The sequence below is a fragment of the Drosophila biarmipes genome, unplaced genomic scaffold, assembly GCF_025231255.1.
Source record: "Drosophila biarmipes strain raj3 unplaced genomic scaffold, RU_DBia_V1.1 ptg000005l, whole genome shotgun sequence".
NCBI classification, from domain to species: domain Eukaryota; kingdom Metazoa; phylum Arthropoda; class Insecta; order Diptera; family Drosophilidae; genus Drosophila; species Drosophila biarmipes.
The window spans coordinates 1,341,867-1,358,798 of NW_026114527.1; the positions used below are offsets into that span (position 1 = coordinate 1,341,867).

At 33.9% G+C, this 16,932-nt stretch overlaps 1 protein-coding gene across 1 annotated transcript; it reads right to left on the minus strand.

The window, feature by feature from the left end:
* Positions 1-1,018: 1,018 nt before the first annotated feature.
* LOC108025721 (inactive dipeptidyl peptidase 10-like) lies at positions 1,019-16,546 on the minus strand. Its single transcript, XM_017096290.3, has 4 exons — positions 16,482-16,546; positions 6,719-6,992; positions 6,398-6,665; positions 1,019-1,171 (listed from the first exon to the last, which is right to left on the minus strand). The coding sequence occupies exons 2-4, from the start codon at positions 6,953-6,955 to the stop codon at positions 1,164-1,166; spliced, it is 513 nt and encodes a 170-aa protein (XP_016951779.2). The 5' UTR covers positions 6,956-6,992; positions 16,482-16,546; the 3' UTR covers positions 1,019-1,163.
* Positions 16,547-16,932: the final 386 nt, after the last annotated feature.

Here is a 16,932-nt window from a genome sequence, read left to right on the forward strand (position 1 = left end):
TCTGACATCAAAAAAAAAAAAATATAAAAAGAAACAAGAAAGGAAGTTAACTTCGGCAAGCCGAAGTTTGTATACCCTTGCAGTTATAAGAAATAATCAACTTTAGTAAATAATACATATATAATATTCTTGATTAGCGTGACTAGACGAGTCGATCCGGATCGGACAACTATATCTTATAGCTCCCATAGGAACTAGCGGGGAAAAAATTAAAAAAAAATTAGATTTTCAGTGTTTGTAAACATAAAACCTTCTAGGCTTGGAAATAATATTTTTTAAATAATTTTGATTTTCGTATTAAATGTTTTCAAAATCGGACGACTGTATCATATTGCTGCTCTAGGAACGATCAGAAAACTAGTGGTAAAATAATATAAAATAAATGATATCTTTGGTGTATTTTAACATATAACCTTCTAAGCTTGGAAATAATATTTTTTTATTAGTTCTGAAGTAAATTAGTTTTGAAATAAATTTTATCAAAATCGGACGGCTACATCATATGGCTGTCATAGGAACGATCGGATAATTGGTGGGAAATAATGTGAAACAAATTATAGCTTTGGGGCTTTTTGACATTTTATCTTATAATATTGGAAATATACCTTTTTTGTATTTGTAAAAATTTCGAATTCAATTTAATAAAATTATCAATTATTCTTTATAACTGCAAGGGTATACAAGTTCGGCTTGCCGAACTTAGCTTCCTTTCTTGTTATTTTTGAAAGAGTTTGTTTTCACAAAGTCTGTTCACAAATTTAAAAACAGATTTTGGTTTTATTTGTGTAACGGTTTTTAATGTAGTTAATTATTAATTGTAATTTAATTGTTTTCACAAAGATAGTTCACAAATTGAGATACAGACGTTGATAACAACACTTTACTGTTTTTCAAAACTAGCAAACGCAGTAGTTTACTTCAAAAAACTTGAATGAGCTATTTTCATTTAAAATAGTTTCTACTTTAAATAACTTTGAGGTTAGATAATTAGTATAAATTTTAAACTAGTTACTTTAATATACAAATTAAGGCTTCAACGTTTTGATTGGCTGATGACAAAAACTATTTAAATTCTAAGATATGAAATTGTAGTTGCAATGCTTTCATTGGTTGATTTCTAGACTTCTAGTTGATGGCGGAGGAAGGGTTGGTAGTAGAAGAAATCAAGATTCTGAAAAAAAGAGGGATGAGAGTGATTAGTGACTAGAAACCAGGTCTCTTACAAATTTATCATTTTTTTCAAAAAAGCATGATTGTGTGGGAAGGGATGGTGGTGGAAGAAAGCAAGATCCCCATATGAGGGTGAAAGTGAGAAGTATTTAGGAAGACGCCTGTTCAAGGTTGTTCTTGGTTAGAGTAATTAAGCGACTAAACGTTTAAACAGCCCATTACGTAAACAGCACGCGACATTTTCTAGTATTTATGGTAATTAAATGGTCACTCATTACGTACACTTTTGATATAACCTGTTGCCACTCTGATCAAACCATATTCGCGTATCGGTTTCCCTCCACTAGCATTTTAACCCGTTCTCTAAATATATTAACGGGCCTTCGTCATACCCCAGAACTTCTCCACCGTTTGATCCCGTGAACCTTCTCGTCAACAACTAAATACGATTGCTCGTATTATCTAAATCTTAGAACGGTCACCCGTCACACCCCAGTAGCTTCTCCCCGTTTGATCAACAGCTTCATTAGGATCTCTCCCCTCGCTTTAACCCATTTTCTAAATCACTTTACGGACACCTGTCAACTTATCACACTAATTAACAATCACTATTTTCTAAATCTTAGAACTTAGAATCTTAGTAACAGTCAACTTATCACCCTTATAACCGATCACTTGTCACGCAATCATTAACTTTAAGTACCCCCTCATTTGTCACCTTGATCTAATTTATTACCCTAATTGCCTCCCCCTTCTACTAGAATTCAGAAATACTATTCAGATCTCTTATTTTTACACAGCTTGTAACCAGGGCAAACCAAAATGCATCATCTGCACGAAACTACAAACAATGGTTTCAAGCGACTGCCATTTGGCTTTAATAGGGAAAAATTCCTTTTAGAGAAACTTACATCGTCATTGGTTTTTCCAAAAAATAGATAATAAACAAGAAAGGAAGTTAACTTTGGCAAGCCGAATTTTGTATACCCTTGCAGTTTTAAGAAATAATCAACTTTAGTAACACCATGTGGAATTTTAAAGGATTGTTGCTGAATTCAGTGATAACAAAAAAAAATTATTTCATTCTTTTTTTTAGACCATTTTTTTAACATCCATATGTTGTTAGAGTAGTCCGATTTAAATTAAATTAAATTCAAAATTCCTAAAGTATAAAAAACTACTCAACTCAATATATTAATAATAATTTGTTTCACATTATTTTCCCACCAATTTTCCGATCGTTCCTACGACAGCTATATGATATAGTTCGAAATTTAGAACTGATTAAAGATATAATTTTTACACCCTTGCATAGAGTATAATGTTTTCAGTCAGAAGTTTGCAACGCAGTAAAGGAGACGTCTACGACACTATAAAGTATATATATTCTTGATCAGCGTCTAGCTATGCTCGTCTGTCCGTCCGTCTGTCCGTCCGTTTCTACGCAAACTAGTCTCTCAGTTTTGGAGCTATCGGGCTGAAACTTTTCCAAAAGTCTTTTTTCTTGTGCAGTTAGTATATAAGTTGGAATCAGCCGGATCGGACAACTATATCTTATAGGTCCTATAGGAACTATAAATAATATCTTTGGTGTGATATTACAAATGAGCAACAAAACATTATTATAATTTAGGGTAGCTTCTCAATCTAGTGACTCTAATAGAAAACAAAAATAAAGCTATATTGTCTACATTTCATAACAATCTAATACAAGGTAATAACAAGGGCATTTAAAATATCTTGGGCAAGGTCAAAAGACATTATAGCTTGAAAGGTATGACCCGAAATAATACGGAGTACATACGAAATGTCAATGGCCAAAAATCTAAATTAACGAAATAAACGTCCCTTAAAATGTTTTCGTTAGTAGTCACTTTTGGTCCACTACCAAAATCGGAATATGGTATATATTAATTTTGCTGAGTCGGCATATCTGGCATACGCGCCTGCCCCCATATTGCATATGAGGAATTGCTTTGCACTTGAATTTGAATTTAAATAATGTGGCCAAGGCAGCTGCGTATTTTTCAGTAAAAGTCATCAATACTAAAAAACTTAGGGATATAATAAATACATACTAATCGAGAAGGCAGTTTGGCAATAAGTTTTGGCTTCATTGGAGGCTTTATGGATACTTGGCCGTAAAAAGACTCAATCCTAAAAGACCTGCAATCTTTTACACAAAAAGTAAGTAAAGTAATGTAATATAGAGTAAAAGTATATTCTAGATTTATCGGAAAGTATGTAACAGGTAGAAGGAGTCAGTTACGACTGTCTGTCCGCTGCCTTTTTGGAGAAAGCCAAGAAGCTTGATCCAAAAATAAAGCAATGATGCTTTACCCTACAATATTATTTGAAAATACTTTCTTTACAATAGAGGGTGACAGTTGAGTACACTATAAAAAATAAAACAAGAGATAACTCTTTAGTCCAGTGTCTCAGCCTTAGAGTGGCAAAAATTGTTTTAAGTGAAACGGTAGGTATTAGTGAGACAAAGACATTTGAGTTAAAATTTTTTGCATCCACTCGGCTAGTGATCCTGATCAAGAACATATATTTTTATGGGGTCAGAGCTTCTAGTAAGAGTGACAGGTATAATACCGTCAGCTCCAGAGCCTCAGGGTCCATTTCGTTATGGAGCAGGCCTGCAAGGTGTGCAGTTAATCTCGTTCCAAAGCTCGCAGAATGGTTGCTTGATGCAGGTGACAAGTTGTCAGGTGTAATACGTTGCATTCCTCTAAACTTAGTTTTGGAAGTGCCTTTAAGAACATTCCAATCACAAAATGCGATTGAGTGCGGCTTCTTCGTGAGTTGACAGATACTTTAGCCTCAAGTGCGAAAAGATTCTGAGACGTCATGTAAGTTCCATCAAATTGTGTTGCGTTGTCACAGAATATGCGACTTGATCAACTACTCCGCTCGATTAATCGCTTAAAGCAGAGAATAAAAGTAAAAGTCGAAATATCAGGTACCAATTTTACTTGTACTGCTTTGTTGGTAAGGCAAAAAATAGCTACCGTATATTTTTTGTATTGCGCCTTTCCGCGAACACGATAGGACATCACAGAGTCAGCAAAAGGTTTTGTGAGCGAAACGAGGCAACTAGTGCTAGCAGTGGGCACAGTTGCGCATCACTTTTCTTACCGGTCGACTAAAACTAATGATCAATATTTGGAGGCGTAAGAGTCCGATGAGAACCTTAGGCTCATTTTCTAGACGACCGACAATACGAATGAGTGTTACTTCCGATAGTGAGTGAGTGGCGACTTCCGATAGCTGATCTCGAGAGAAAGGGTGTCAGCCCTTGAAGTTCTGGGATGAGAGCTTTACCCTTCTTTAAACAATCAACTTGATGAAATGTTCTACAAAAAAAGGAAACAAATGCTGCAACTCAGTTGGTGGCATGGCAACTGCCTCCTGAGGTTTTTGCTTACAAGAATCTTGTTTAACGCTCGAAAAAGGTAAGCTGTGACTTGGAAAACACGTTGTTACGGAGAGATCCGTTTCAGAATTTATTCGAGACTGCTTTCTTCAGTCAGAGAGCATTTGAATAATGAAGATTTCCGTTTCTTCAGATCTATTTCTTCGATTTCAATGTTCTCCAACGACTTTGGACTGAGATGTTCTTGCAACTTGATAAGTTTGGTTCTGTGAATCAAATTGAACTTTGAAGTTCTTTGGCCTTGCATCCAAGAGATATGACGCCAAGAAATGTTCGATAAGTTTGTTTAAATTTCTGAGATCCGATTAGGTATAAAGCAGTTTAATTGGGAGGAGTACGTAGTGAGGGAGTGCAATACGATTCTAGAGACTGCCTAGAAAACTTGTGTGTTGCTGAACTTATACTGGTACTTGTACTTATTTTGGTCCCCGTTTCGCATTGAATTGATGCAGCACCTAGATCTAACCATGAAATAGAAAGCACTTTGAATGGGGCAAGCTTTGTCTGTACTATGAGTAAATGAGATTCCATTGATTCATTATGAATTGAGCGAGCATTTATACAGCAACCATATGCACGCATTGAAGCATCTGCGAATCTACGGATCGGCGATACGGTTTAAATTGTGCAAGTCAGGATGAATAGATTGCCAACGATCTATTTTTTTCTATGACAGTGTTTTGTCCCAATCCAGATTATTCATTCACAGCTCTTGAACAAATATTTTGCACCGTTTAACCACTGGTCCTAACAAGCCAAGTTAGTGATTCAAGCGTGCAATATTTGAGACATTACTGTTAATATATTACTGCTTATCATAGCTTTTGCAAATCAAGCCGAAAGCAGAATTTATCCAATCCACATCCACATAATTCCAATAACATGATCTTTTTTAAATTTTACTTCATTATCGCAGACAGCTCCTGCAATGAGGTCATCGTCGAACATCACCAATAGACAACTCTTTTCTTTATTGCTCTGCTATGAAATGCAAGCTTCTTATTGCGAAGAACGATGCATAAGCTATCTCATATGTGACATTACTTAACTAAAATAATTTTAATGGGTCAAAAAAATTGTCTCTACTAAATTAACTACAACTTACTGCTTTCGGGATTACAAACAGCACCTGTCTTGAATCAAAATTATCCACTGTCTGCATGTCTCCCATATCAAAATATTCTGCTCAGGTAATCGTTGTAAAGGACACCCTATTAGTCAAAAGCGTTGGTTGGCAAATTCCAAAGAATTGTTCGGTAGATTTTGAGAAAAGAAGTCGAACTTGAACTCGACAACTCTCGAGAAAAACGAAGTTTTTATAAAAGTGGCGATCACATTCTTCCGCTTCAGTTGTGTATTGAATTTGAGAAGGTTATGAAAATGATTCACTTTCCCAAAACCATTTAAGATTTTAATTTAGCTGTTGGGACTGTAGCATGACAGCCCAGGCCCTAGTGATAATAATCCGCCAGTGAGCAATTAAAACAATTCTCGGGTTTTTAGTAAAATACTACTACAAAAGCTATCGCGAATAAACCATCCAAAAGTTTTTTTGGCAGGTAGTCTAAATGTCGGAACCTGACGGATCGTGCGACCATGTTCTATAGCTTCCATGTGAGTGATCAAAAAAATATTTTTATTGTGGAATAAATAATATTATTTAATTTAAAATGAAATGACTGTTATCTCTTAGCCTTAATGCTGTTTAAGTTTCTCATAAACAAAATAAGAAATTGAATTAAGTCTAGAAGGAAATAATTAAGTAATGTATTGTGTAAACTATACCTTGGTAAAGCCAATCAGGAATACCATTATATATTTGGTTTTCATATCCAGATGACGTTATTCTTATATCTTCCTCAATTAATGGGGATGGTCGGATATATATATCATTTTCAACAACAAATACTATTGAAGTCGTATTGCCAAGCCAATCTGCATACTGAAGACGAGTTCTTTGTACCTTAAGGGAGTCTTTTAAATTAACTGGCATGTGGTGATCATTTTCCACATCGTAAATTGTGTAAAAGGCGTTGAAGGACTTCTTAAAAACCTAAAGAAAGAGCGTGTTTTATTTTTATGATAACGTGATAAAAATACACTTACCTTTTTTACATTATGCCGAAATAAAACATATTTGAGATCATGGGAGCAAACATATCCGCGAACATTTAATTGACGAAGCGTGTGATTTGTTACTAATACGCTTATTAAGTTGGTAGCCGTATTCAAGAGAGACAAACCTCCATCATCTGATTGAAAGACGTATTTATGGGTTGTTACCCAAGATGAAGGTAGCCTTTTTGGCATTAAATCTCCTTGCAAGTATTCATCCAAAATCATTCTGCGACCCGACCAATATAAAAGTTCATCAACGTATCTGAAAAATATTTTAAATATAGGTTACGATTTAAATATTACATTTAATTTTAAAATTAATTAATACAATTGCCAATATCACTGCCAAAAGTTTTTTATTTTAAATCATAGAACGATGAGCATGTTATAAGATTGAACAAGGCGAAAACTTTCTTAAGTTTGTAGAAGAATTCAAAGGACTTAGAAAACGATTACTGAAGCTATAGACGTAAATGTTTAAATCGAGTTTTTAAAAAAATACTTTTTTGTTTTTTTACGAAGTAGAATATTTGTATTAAAAATAAACATTTTCCTTTTTATTTGGTTAATACTTTGTATGTCACTCTCAATAAAATACGTTTGTCGTCTGCGCACGAAAGTTCGGCGATCTTACTCAATTTCAGTATTCGATGTACCAATTTCGCGAAACTAAGATGAGTGCGTATCAAATAGAACAGTTAAGTGATCAGAATTACGATGTGTGGAGTATTCAGATGCGAAGTGTTCTGGTACACCAAGAACTTTGGAGCATCGTCAAGTCAACATCCGAGGAAGGTTTCAAATGGCAATTAATGGACTAAAAGGCAATGGCATGCATAAATTTTAATGTGAATGTGTCGCATTTAAGTTATGAAAAAAATGCAACCTCAGCGCTAGCAGCATGGCCAATTGTTGTTGTTTAAAAAACTGTTAAATTCAAAATACTCGGCAGATTAAAGCATGGTTCAATACTTAAACAATTTTGTGGAAATAATTGACAAATAGACCGCAGTGAACGTCGACATACCCGAGGAATTAAAAGTAATAATTCTATGTCAAGTTTAAGTGCGGAGTATGAACAATAGATTCGCTACCGGTCTTTGAATCAATGAACGTCAAACTTTTGAAAGAATGAACGAAAAAAATGAGAAGGTTAGCAAGCAAAACGCATATTATGCTGGATCGGGGAGAGAAAAACAAAATGCACTTGCAAAGAAAAACGGTAAATTTAACGGAAAGTGTTTCGTGTGTGGCAAACGTGGTCATAAAGCAATGCAGTGTAAAGAAAAAGGAAAAAGCGGTAAAGCCAAATTTTAAATCGAAGAAAGAAGCAATGAAAGATAATCGTTTTCGGTTTTTGCTGCTGTGAACCAGGAGAACATAACAAAACAGACTTGGCGCCTGGACAGTGGGGTAACTTCTCAAATTTGGTAAGTGAAAAGTACTTTTGTTTCGTTTGTCAAAGAAAAATACAGAGTTATGTTAGCAGCGGACAAAATAATTGAGTCGTCTGTCAAAGGAAACATCAAAATAAAAACCAGCGATTGTGAAATAATATTGCAAGACGTATTGTAAGTGCCAGATTTATAAATGAATTTCTTTTCCGTTAGCATGGCAATGCAGTATGGGTATTCCCCGTATTTTAAAGAAAATTGCGCGACAGTAACGGCAAAAGTTGGAGACAATTAACCGTGCCATACAACCCGCAACAAAACGGTGTGGACGAACGAACGATTTTACTTTATTTTTCCACAAAAAATTGCATCACTTTCTTGGAATGGAAATACAACTACAGTGTGAGCGTGGTAAAATTTTTGTATATCAGAAGCAGTAGATTAAATGTCTACTTGAGAAGTGCAATATGAATCAGTGCCGATCTGTTTCAACGCCGTTTAACCCTGGATTTTAAATTCGCTGCGATATCAGTCACTTATCGGATCTATTATGTACTTGGCCATTTTAACGCGTCCTGACATCATGTACTCTATAAGCAAGTTGGCACAGCGAAACTCCTGCGTCGAGCGCAAAACACATTTTGCGATATTTGTCGAAGACGATCGACTTACTGTTGTACTGGATGGATCAGCATTCTCCTGGGAATCCAAAAAGTAAGAGTTAGTCGCGCTCAGCAGCACTGAGGATTCAGCAATATCCAGAGAAGCAATATACAAGCAATATAGAAGCAATATATAGCATTTCATCCGAACAGAGCCCATCGAAATAAACGGCGACAAATTAAGCGCACAGCAGATTGCATCGAATCCTGTGTATCACAAAAGGACTAAACATGTTGACATCAAGTATCGCCATGTTCGCAAGGTTATTGCTAGAGAAGAAGTTTGTATAAAATATGTTCCCACCAACGAAAATGTAGCAGACACCTGTACTAAAAACTTACAGAAAGAATAGCATAATAATTTTGTAAAGTCGTTTGATTTATATGAAAAATTGTAAGGAAAAATTTAACTCGAAAAGAAGTGTTGAAGTTTACAAGTTATATCGTTATACTTGCACATCTCTAAGCGATAGTATTTTCTTATTCTCTTTCTTCTTGTTTTTCTTGCTTTATTATGCTTTGTATGTCACTCTTAATAAAATACGTTTGTCGAGTGCGCATGTAAATTCGGCGTTCTTACTTATATTTGGTATCGGCTCGATTTCAGTATTAGCATTTCTATTTGTACACGGGGAACAAAAACTAGAAAAAAAACTTTAAAAAATCAATTGGTTTGTGAGAAAGAGCGTTGAAAGGTAAAATTTAAAGTTAAGCAAATTTGATCTTATGGGACCATTAAGGACTATGGGGTTTACTAGTCTAGTAATATTTACACCTAAAATACGCATTGAATGACCCTCATTTGTTAGATTTATATTTTCCCACGTTTCAAAATTAAAATTTTATTTTGTTTATTAGCTTGTCATTTTTTTCACAAGCCCTATTTTAATGATATATGTATCACTATTTTCTTTAATCACATTTGGAAAATTTCCATAGTTTAGACATAAGTAACTTGTGAAATACATACTAGTGTTACATGTCGTTAGGAAGGTATTTTGAAATACTGTTTACGCTTCTCAACATGATTTGCCTTAATACTGTTTTAAAATTATGAGCAAGTTTTTATCAAACTCCATTTTTTTTCTAACTCCTAACGGTTCTAACTTTTTATACCTTGCAGAGGGTATAATGATTTCAGTCAGAAGTTTGCAACGCAGTGAAGGAGACGTTTCCGACCCCATAAAGTATATATATTCTTGATCAGCGTCACAAGACGAGTCGATCTAGCCATGTCCGTCTGTCCGTCGGCCGTCCGTCTGTCCGACTGTCCGTCCGTCTGTCCGTCCGTTTCTACGCAAACTAGTGTCTCAGTTTTAAAGCTATCCGGCTGAAACTTTCCCAAAAGTCTGCTTTCTATTGCAGGTACTATATAAGTCGGATCGGACAACTATATCTTGTAGCTCCCATAGGAACTATCAGGGAAGAAAAGGAGGAAAAAATTTTAAAAAAATTATATCTTCCGTGTTTTTTAACATATACCTTTCTAAGCTTGGTTATAACATTTTTAAATTAGTTCTGAATTTCGAATTAAATTTTATCAAAATCGGACGACTATATCATATAGCTTCCATAAGAACATCCAGAAAATTAGTGGTAAAATAATATTGAAAAATTTTTGTTTGTTTTTGTTTGTTTTTTAACTTATAACCTCCTACACCTGGAAATAACATTTTTTATTTGGTTTAGAATTTCGAATTAAATTTTATTAAAATCGGACGACTATATCATATAGCTGTCAAAGGAACGATCGGATAATTGGTGGGAAATAATGTGAAACTAATTATAGCTTTGGGGCTTTTTGACTTATTATCTTATAATATTGGGAATAAACATTTTTATACTTTTAAGAATTTCGAATTCAATTTAATAAAATTATTGATTATTTTTTATAGCTGCAAGGGTATACAAACTTCGGCTTGCCGAAGTTAACTTCCTTTCTTGTTTCGAGTAATATTTAAAGTGTATAGCCTTTGAGCTTTAAAAAAGTCGCGCATAGCTAGCTGGCGCGCGAGTCGTTGCCAATCAATTAGCTGACAAAAAACCCAAAAAAAATTTAAAAATTTTTAAATTTAATTTTAGAAAATATTTTTAAATTTAAATAATAAATTTAGTTTTTATTCTTAATTCTATAAAAATTAAAATTAATTAAAAATTTAATTAATTAAATTAATTAAAATTAAATCCATTCCAAAGATAAAAAATAATGACTGAATTCAACTTTTTCAAATAGTGCCAAAAAAGTCATATTGTGACCCGCATAACTCCGGTATAACTCAAAATTTCTGAAAACCTTTCCAATAAAGATTTTGTTTTGATGAAAATCAGACCGTCGGGTCAGGAGTAGCACGCTTGCAGATTTAGACTCTTGAGGAGATACATTTTACCTGAGTCGTCAGGAAAAAAAATAAAATAATGTTTTTATACAAAAAATATTACCCAGCTCAGAAAATCTTACATTTAGAACATGTAAGACTGCCTGAACATTGAACTTTTTTAGTGCGTTAAGGTAGATTATGGTATTTAAATCCATATAAAAACATGAATACTAAGACTTTTGCGAACGTAGATGAATTATGTGATTGATCTTTAAAACAAATACATCTGATATAAAAAAAAAACATATAAAAAGAAACAAGAAAGGAAGTTAACTTCTGCAAGCAGAAGTTTGTATACCCTTGCAGTTATAAGAAATTATCAACTTTAGTAAATAATTTGTATACCCTTGCAGATGGTAAAATGATTTCAGAAAGAAGTTTGTAACTCAGTAAAGGAGACTTTTCCGACCCCATAAAGTATATATATTCTTGATCAGCGTCACAAGACGAGTCGATCTAGCCATGTCCGTAGCTATACGTTGTGTATATGGGTCATAATTTAAATACATATGTATAAATATGTCATTGGTTTCTATCCTACAATTGTTTGGTCAAATACAGATTTTAAAAACATTCTATACTTAAAATAATGGAAATGTAGAGGAGTAAAAAAGATCAAATATAAAAATATTTGATTTCACTTCGCCTTTTTTCTACCAGTGTAATTTGTAGTGCTTCTAGTGCTTCAAGTAATGGAATTTTGAGTCTTTATAATTCAGTTGGTGTAGTTTGAATTATGAATTATTTTGTTTTTATTGTAATGTATTACGAAGTTTCCTTCTAGTTGACTTTTAGTGTGTTGTTTTACTCCACTGTTCCATTGAAGTCGTTAAGTCAGAAGTCATATTATCGCCAAAGACGTTTCCGACCCCATAAAGTATATACTCTTGATCGGCGTCACTAGAGTCGATCTAGCCATGTCCGTCTGTCCGTCTGTCCGTCTATCTGTCTGTCCGTCCGTCTGTTAGTCTGTCCGTCCGGAAACAGCCTGAACGGACAACTATATCTTATAGCTCCCATAGGAACTATCGGGGAAAAAAATTAAACAAAATTACATCTTTGGTGTTTTTTAACATATACCTTTCAAAGCTTGGATATACAACTTTTAAATTAGTTCTGAATTTCGAATTAAATTTTAACGAAATTGGACGACTATATCATATAGCTCCCATAGGAACAATCGGAAAATTAGTGGTAAAATAAAATTGAAAAAATATATCTTCGGTGTTTTTTAACTTATAACCTCCTACGCTTGGAAATAACATTTTTTATTTGGTTTTGAATTTCGAATTAAATTTGATCAAAATCGTAGGACTATATCATATAGCTGCCATAGGAACGATCGGAAAATTAGTAGGATATATTTTGTGTTTTTTAAGCTTTTGTGTTTTTTTAACATATAACCTTCCAAGCTTTTAAGAATCTAGAAAATATTCCATTAAATAATGGAATGGGACGAATTATATAAAGAACTAAATTATATAAAAATTGATTTTGACAGATCTTTTAAGTCATTATCACGTCCCCGGCGATCACAGCAACACATGCCGCAATATTAGTAAACCGCTTAAATACAGCGCGTATACTAATAAACGACCGGAAAAACAGGCTAAACAAAGCCCATTGGTCTCAAGTATCTAAATATTTAAACAAATTACGGGATAACCTAATAGCTATAAAATTCAGTATCAACTTTCCTAAACACACCATTGAAGATAGAAACTGGAGAAGAGTCCGAGCTGAGGCTGACGACCCTATCTCTACAGATCCAGATTTTAGAAATAAAACCAACCACAATGGCTGAGGAGAAAATTGCCCAAAGGGCATACATTTAAGAAATATTGAATGCCATCCCGCAGCTTTACGGGCAAAGAATACACCTTCAGAGATTCGTAACAGCTTTGAAGTTGGTGAACCTTACAAAAGGTACATTCGAGGTTTTGGCTGTAGGGTCCAAAACGAAACCACAATAGATGCTATAATTAAAAACTGCAAGATACTATAGTCGGAGAAACATCCAACGTAGTTAAAGCCAAAATAGCAAAAGCAAGCCAAAAAGGTAAAACTGCAGAAAGATTCACTACAGAATTTGACAACCTATGAAAGCTCCTAGAAGCTTTGTATATTGATAAAGGCCTATCGGCCGAACACGCTGACAAATTCAGCACCAAGAAAGCTATCACCACAATGTTCAAAATTTGTGAGCATGGGCCTCAAAACAATATTGGAAGTAGGCAACTTTGCGACCATGAACGAAACCGTTGCCAATGTAGCACTGAAATGACAGGCAAGGCCAATTCCATATTGTACACCCAACGTGGAAATAATTATCGCCGTAATAATTACAAAAACAATTATCGCGGTAGAGGTAATAATCGAGGTAATTATACAAAATACCAGATATTATCAGATTACCGGGTATAATCAAAACAATGGTTATAACAAAAATAATATTAACCGAAATTATAATTATTGCTGCAACAACGGTAATGGTGATAACAACAACAACCACAATAACAATGTTAGGCTAGCTCAAACAAATTCGGGAAACTCCCAAATGGCCTTTAGATAAACGACAGTAAACAAACATAAAAATGTTGAATCTAAGTCAAAATTCATTCATTCAATGAACCTAGTAGTATACACACATATATATCGATCTCCCACTGTACTAAGAGTACTAAAAGGGCACGCACTGTAACACTTTGTCGCAGTGTTTAGACAATTTAGTGCCTCGGTCATCAACCTAAGTGGCCGAAATACGAACCGCTCGCTGTGCCTTGGCATGAAAGTGCATGTGTCAGCACAATTGCAGCACGAGCGGACCTCATGTATGTGCATATACCTCAGCGCTCCAGACTAAGTGAGCATAGCTATACACATACATACATACACATACATACATACACATACATAGCTTACACCTCTTTAGCTTCTAAGTAAAATGAGCTTGAGAAGAAACTCCTTCGAGCTCTGAGCTTCAACAACGGCTTCTCAGAAACTTTCAATAAATTTGTGAAAAACCAAAAAGGAAATAAATGATATATTTAATAAAGAACGAAAACTAAAAACACTGTGAACCTATCTTCTTCATGACGGCTCGGGAACATTTCAATATAATCATTATTTTAATTGAAATGTATTTGTCTCACAAATATCGACTGCTCTAAAAAAGTGTGCTACACCGACTTTTACGCCCACAAATGGTTTAAACGCTAAAATCTGTCTGTCGCATACTTAACATCTACAGAAATAGCCGATAGGTGGCGCCCTAAAATATTGCTTTGCTACTTATATATCTCCATTCCCCTTTTGCTCCATTAAGCTGAGTAACGTCGAGGCACTCGAGTATATCGTTCTATCTTGTTATAAACTAGTATAAATAACTTGATGTTAGTTCCACTTTTATAAATAAATTGTGTAAACGACTTACCTGTAATTGCTTTTTTGTTTTATTGATTAATTAAAAACAAGAAAGGAAGTTAGATTCGGCAAGCCGAAGTGTGTATAGCCTTGCAGTAACACCTTGTGAAATTTTTAAAAATTGTTCCTGGCTCCAGTAATATTTAAAAAAAAAATTTTCATTTTTTTAGACCATTTTTTTAACATCTATATGTTACTCTAACGCTTAGATTTTTAATAAATTGAAATCGACCACCAATTTTCCGACCGTTCCCATAACAGCTATATAATTATAATTTAATTCGAAATTCAAAACTGATTTAAAAATGTTATTTCCAAGTCTAGAAGGTTATATGTTAAAAAACACCAAAGATATAATTTGTTTATATTTTCCTACTACATTTCCGATTGTTTCTATGGCAGCTATACTCGTATGTTATAGTCGTCCTATTTTGATAAAAAATGTAATTCGAGATTCAGTACTACTTAAAAAATTGTATTTCCAAGCTTTCCTATGGCAGCTATATAATATAGTCGTCCGATTTTAAATTTAAAAAATTTAATTCGAAGCTTAGAAGGTTATATGTTAAAAAACACCGGATATAATTTTTTTAAAATTTTTTCACCGATAGTTCCTATAGGAGCTATAAGATATAGTTGTCCGATCCGGCTGGCTCCGACTTATATACTACCTGCAATAGAAAAAAGACTTTTGGGAAAGTTTTAGCCCAATAGCTTTAAAACTGAGAGACTGAGAGACAATTTTCTGAAATGACTGAAATCATTAAACCCTCTGCAAGGGTATATACACTTGTTTGGTAAGTTTTGGTCTAATGCAACTAGGTAAACACAAGTAAAAAATACAAAAAAAAAATGCCTTCTTTTCTATTGACCTGTCCCTTTTGACTATGCATTTTCTGTTATACTTAGAAGCAGGATATTTATGGACATGTTATGCATTGCTAATTAAAAAATATATATAAATATATCGCTATATAAAAATATAATTATGAAAATTCACTTATTAATAAATTATTAACGACAACCTTTTTAACAAAAAAAAAATATATATATTAAATTGTATTTACATTTAAAATGGAAGGGTGTACAAAAAGTCACTTGAGTCGTTAGGCACACTTGCCTTTACCCCATTTTTCAGGGAACATATGCCGTGAGAGGGAGGGTAAAAATTCTTTTTGTGCGCTCTCTTCCGCGAAAGAACGCGGCTCTCATTTAGCTCTTCCCGAGTCTCTCGCTACTCTGCCGACGTCGCAGTCGACTTTGTGCTGATTGAGCGCTTAAGCTGAGTTGTGGAACTGCAGGGTAGTCACGTTTGGAATTTGCTTACGTACAAGCATTACTTAAAAAAAAATGTCTTGTATCTCACAGTTTTTTAATACTATTAATTTGTTTATTAATATGCCCAGTAATATTTTTCACTACAATTTTTTTTTCCGCCACTGTGCTTTTGGGAATCTTGTATTTCCCTTGTTTTTACTTTCACACTTTCAAAAAGATTGGTCTGTGGGAGACTTACCAGGGATCCCTATGTTTATTTTTTTAAATCACTGTTGTTGTTTATTAATCAATGTTAGCGTCGGTAACTCTACCCACTTCAATTAAGTAAACGTAAGTAAATACGGCTAAAAATGACGTGTTTTCCAGAAAACAACAAGCAATATCAACGGTTCAGCTAATCCGTTGTTGTTCTGTTTTACTGGCATGTCCCGTTTGTCTATGCATGTTACGTTGCACATGAAAGCAGCGTATTTATGGACGTGGTCGAACGCAAGTCGTTATGTAAAACTATAATTTAAAGAAAAAACAAATATTTTGAGCCCCCATACAAATTATTAAAATTATTTTTATTTACATTTACCAACAATTTTCATTAAGTGTATAAAAATTTAATCACCTTAATTTATCGGTCTACTTTTGTTCTCCCGCACTTTTCAGGGAAGACGTCGTTCTCATTTGGCTAAGCCCGAGTTGCTGACTGCTCTGCCGACGTCGCAGTCGACTTCGTGCTGGGTACATATAGCTACACTGGTAAAAAAAAAACAGCGAAGAAAAATTAAATATTTTTATATTTAATTTTTCTACTCCTCTTAATAGTCATACTAATGAAAAAAAATGACTTAAATAGAAAACATATTTAAGCCTTATGTCAAATACTCGTATGTAAGTATTCAATTCAAAGTGAACTTTGTTTAAAAACAAATTAGTCACATTCAAATCCAATGCGGCCATCTTTGCTGTAACTGTTATAAAAACTATTTAAATTCATAGTATATTTGGTGTTTTTTTATATTTCGAGTAAATATTTTTTTAAATTGTTCGGAATGTGAACTCTTTTATTTTCAATA

Excerpts from the sequence above, each read along its gene's own strand:
- LOC108025721 (XM_017096290.3), bottom strand. The coding sequence starts at position 6,955 with ATGATTTTGGATGAATACTTGCAAGGAGATTTAATGCCAAAAAGGCTA. Across the intron at positions 6,666-6,718 it reads TTCGGCATAATGTAAAAAAG|GTTTTTAAGAAGTCCTTCAA; the intron begins GTAAGTGTATTT and ends CTCTTTCTTTAG.